The sequence below is a fragment of the Cystoisospora suis genome (assembly GCF_002600585.1).
Source record: "Cystoisospora suis strain Wien I chromosome Unknown contig_5215, whole genome shotgun sequence".
Classification (NCBI taxonomy): domain Eukaryota; phylum Apicomplexa; class Conoidasida; order Eucoccidiorida; family Sarcocystidae; genus Cystoisospora; species Cystoisospora suis.
The window spans coordinates 1-3,836 of NW_027158006.1; the positions used below are offsets into that span (position 1 = coordinate 1).

At 41.1% G+C, this 3,836-nt stretch overlaps 2 protein-coding genes across 2 annotated transcripts in view; one reads left to right on the forward strand and one right to left on the reverse strand.

The window, feature by feature from the left end:
- The first annotated feature begins 332 nt into the window (after nucleotides 1–332).
- CSUI_008996 (uncharacterized protein) lies at nucleotides 333–1,154 on the forward strand. Its single transcript, XM_068069115.1, has one exon. It carries the CDS (start codon nucleotides 369–371, stop codon nucleotides 600–602), a length of 234 nt encoding a protein of 77 aa, XP_067918905.1. The 5' UTR covers nucleotides 333–368; the 3' UTR covers nucleotides 603–1,154.
- A 2,430-nt stretch (nucleotides 1,155–3,584) lies between these two features.
- The window catches only part of CSUI_008997 (uncharacterized protein), a 5,977-nt gene continuing 5,725 nt past the window's right edge, over nucleotides 3,585–3,836 (reverse strand). The window contains exon 2 of the mRNA XM_068069116.1: nucleotides 3,585–3,836. This exon is cut by the window's right edge and continues 768 nt beyond it. The gene's annotated coding sequence lies outside the window, so the exon portion shown is untranslated.

Sequence of the window (3,836 nt, forward strand, 5' to 3'; positions counted from 1 at the left end):
GGGGGGGGGGGGATCGACTCTTCAGTCCGGTTAAGAAGGAGGTGGCGCGCCCCTGCCCCGCCTCCTTCCTTCTCCGAAAATAGAAGCACACACACAGACACCCTACTACTATATGCCATCTATCTATCTATATATATGTATATATGTCTATATATATATATATGTATATGTTTCTATGTACAGATCTTTGTATCTTTACAGGCAGATAATGTGTTGAAGAAGCGGCCTCACAACGCCTTCTCATATCTGCATGAGTAGTCATACCTATCTATATCATATATAGATGTCTAGGCGTACATTAGTTTGGATGTATGTGTACATAGGTGTGACGTGGGAGACTTTCTTTCTTCTGACGGGCATGGCTTTCTATGGAGAGAAGAGGAGAACTTTTCTCTTGTTGGAATGCCATACAAAGAAGAAGAAAAAGAAAAAGAAAAAGAAAAAGACAGAAGCAACAGGAAAAAAAAGTGAAGAAGAAACAGAAGAAAGACGCTCGAGTCACCGTCAACTCTCTAAACCAAAAGAATAGAATAAATAGCCTCTCTCTCTTCTTGCTTTACTTGTCCTCCTCCCTCCCTCCTGCATGCATGCATGCAATGTGAGGTGTATATACACCTGACTGGACATCTCTACAATTTCCAAAACTCTAAACAAGAGAAAGGAAAGAAGGGTAGGCCGATATATTTTGAATAGCGGCGTCTTTGGATTCTTATTACTATTCTATCGATCTCCATCGCAATCTGTCCCTGCTTCTTCTTCTTTTTCTTATTCTTCTTCGCGAAGAGAATATGAGAAGCCCCTTTAATCAATAATCCATCGTATATATAGATATTGATACACAGCCAGCATACAACGTCCGCTCCTCTCCCTCTCCTTGTTTTGTATAGTCTCACTCTTCTCGGTTTTCTTTCTATTTCTCTTCTTCTTGTCAACAGAAATCGCTTTTTGCTTTCTTTCTTTCTCTCTTTTTTCTTTTTGAATTGGAAGAGAAAGAGAGAAAGAAAGAGCGAAAAAGGAAGAAGAGGGAAGTTCTCTCAACCTTCGTCTTTCTTCTTTATTTTCTTCTTTTTCCTCTTCTTTCTCTTTCTCGTTGTTTTTTCTTTTCTTTCGCTTTTTGTATCATCTTCATCTTCTTCTGTTTCTTCTTCTCCCCCTTCTTATCTTTCTTGAACGACGCCTCATAAAGAGATGAACAAACGAAGCTTTTCTTTTCCTTTTCTAAACTCCAAGAAAGGTCTTCGCTTGCCCTCAGAAAGAAAGAAAGAATAGATGCGTTGCTAGACACTTTCCATTCCTTCATTTCTCCATGAGAAAGAACGAAAGATCAGAGCGAAGCAAAAAAAAAGAGAGTGAATTTCAGGTGTATGTACAGTTCAACCGGAAGAAGGGCAAAAATCGAAACACCCTCTTTTCTTTCTTTCCTTCCGAATTCTTTCTGTTCTTTCTTTTCTTTCTCGTCTTCTCCTTCTCAATTAGAGAGAGAGGAGTGTGAAGAAGCGAGGGAGCTTCTCCTACACGTTGGTAGAGTTTTCTTCGGTCTCTTGGAGCTCAGATTTTTCTTGAAGGTTGGACATACATTAGCAAATTCCTTTAGAGAGATAGATTATACATAGATAGATAGATTAAAGATAGATAGATGAATAGAGTCAAAAAGACACATAAGAGATAGATTGAGAAGAGACAGATGGATTAGAGAGATAAAGATAGAGAGATAGATCAAAGATAGAGAAAGAGGTAAAGATAGATAAGAGATAGATGAAAGATAGAGATAGATGAAAGATAGATAAGAGATAGACTAGAGAGGGAGTGAGTGTGTTGCTGTTCTTTCTTCTCCTGTTTCGTATCGTGAAGAGACTTGCGATCTTTTTCTTTAAGCCTTCTTCTTCTTCGTGTATTTCTTCAATGCACCACCTAATAGATGAAAAGAGAGAGAAGGAGACAGGTGTCTCTCGGTGGGTCTCCCCGACCACCAACTAGCAGCACATCTTCTTCTTCTGCAGTAGCTCTCGATCAGCCAGTCAGTTAGTCAGGGTGTGTGTGTCTTCTGTACTACTAGTACTTATCGCTCTTCTATTCATTCATTGATATATATTTCTTCTTTCTTTCTTTCTTCGGGTTCTTCGAGGTATGTCTAAAAAGTAGAAAAGTAAATACAAAGAGGAGGAGGATGATTGCGATAATTATGCGGAGTTGTTCTTTCTTCTCTCTCTCCCTCTCTCTCGTACTTTTCTTCTCCTTTCTTTAGCTCTGGGTCTCTTTCTCTGTTTCTTCTGGAAGGGGTGTGGCTCCCTCTCTTCTTTTCCCCTCCCAACACCTTCTTGAATGCCTTTCACTCTCTCTAACTAGAAAGACCTCTCCCTTTCTTTCCTCTCTTCGACCAGCTCAGCTCCTCTCTCTCAAAACAACAAGTCTTCGTCTCCTATCCTCTGTCTCTTTCTCTATCAGCTTTCTGTATCCTAGGTCCATCTACCCTTCATCTGTGGGGATTTGTCTATCTACCTATCTCTCCATCTGAGAATTGATTAGTATACATAGTTGTAGACCTCGAACTCTTGTTCTCTCTTACATCCTTTGTGTGTCGTGACTGACGAAGAGTTTTGTAAGAGAAGTCTCTTCGTCGTTTTGCCTGTAGAATAATAAGACATGTCTACTACGTTTCCTCTCCACCTTCTCCTCTCTTTACCCACCTCCAATCCGAGGCACCTCTTACTTCCTTTTTCAAGCGAAAGAGAACATTACAAGTAGCACATCCTCATCGCGCCCTTCTCTCAACAGTCCGTCCATCTAATCGTTTCTGCTGTTCTTCTTCTTGTTAAAGGGTCTCTTAATCTTACCTAGGACAAAAAGAAGAAGAATAGTCGCAGCAGTAGAGCACCTCTCCACGTCTATTGGAGATCCTCCTCCCTCCCTCCCTCCTTGCACGGCAAGGTAAGAGTCTCTTCACTCATCGTCGAGAAGCATTCGGGTGTGTGCTTTAGGTTCAATTGTCTCTCTCTTTCTATTTTTCTTCTTGTTCATTTTGAAAGTGACTCCCCTTTCTCGTCTTTGGAAAGAGATAGATAGATAAAGATAGATAGATAGATTAAAGATAGATAGATAGAGCTACACGTCTGTTCGATTGTCTACTGACCCTCCAAGAGATAAGAAGGAAGGAAAGAAAGAAGTCGATGATCGAACTTCTTGCTCTGCTTCTTCAGCTTCTCTTTTCTTCTGTTTCTTCTCCCTAGTTAGGGAGAGAGAGGCAGTAGTACTACTAGTGGTAGTCTCATCATCCTCATGATAGAGTGTGTGTGGAGAGTCTTTTTAAGATCATCCATGGAAAGAAAGAGAGACAGAGACGGAGAGAGAAAAATCGCACTGGGGAGTCTATTCGAAGGAGATGTGTCTGTGCTCTGTCTGTCTCTCTAGTGTATCTATGTACTCCACTCAATCTAATATTTCATGATCTTCCCGTCTATCGATCATCAAACTCTCTCCTTTCGTCCAAGTGTACAGACAGAGNNAAAAGAAAGAGAAAGAGAGAGAACAGAAACGAGACGATAGCGGAGGGAGAGAGAACTGAGAAAGAGACGGAGACATCTGGAGATCGGTCACTCTTAGGTGCTTCGTTTATCCTCCTCCTCTTCTTCCTTCTCATCCCGTCTTCTTCTTCTTTCTAATACCTCTTCAGAGGTTTAAAGTAGGACTAATTCTCGCCATCACATGCACTAGCACTTCAAATATAATTTCGATCGCAGACAGAACCTAAATGCTTCCATCCATCCATCCAAACCCTCCTGGTCTTTCTCTCTCACACACTAATGTTTACGATCCACCTTGTTCTCACCCCCCCCCCC

Bases quoted from the DNA above. Each gene is read 5' to 3' on its own strand.
- CSUI_008996 (XM_068069115.1), top strand. From the start codon at position 369: ATGGAGAGAAGAGGAGAACTTTTCTCTTGTTGGAATGCCATACAAAGA.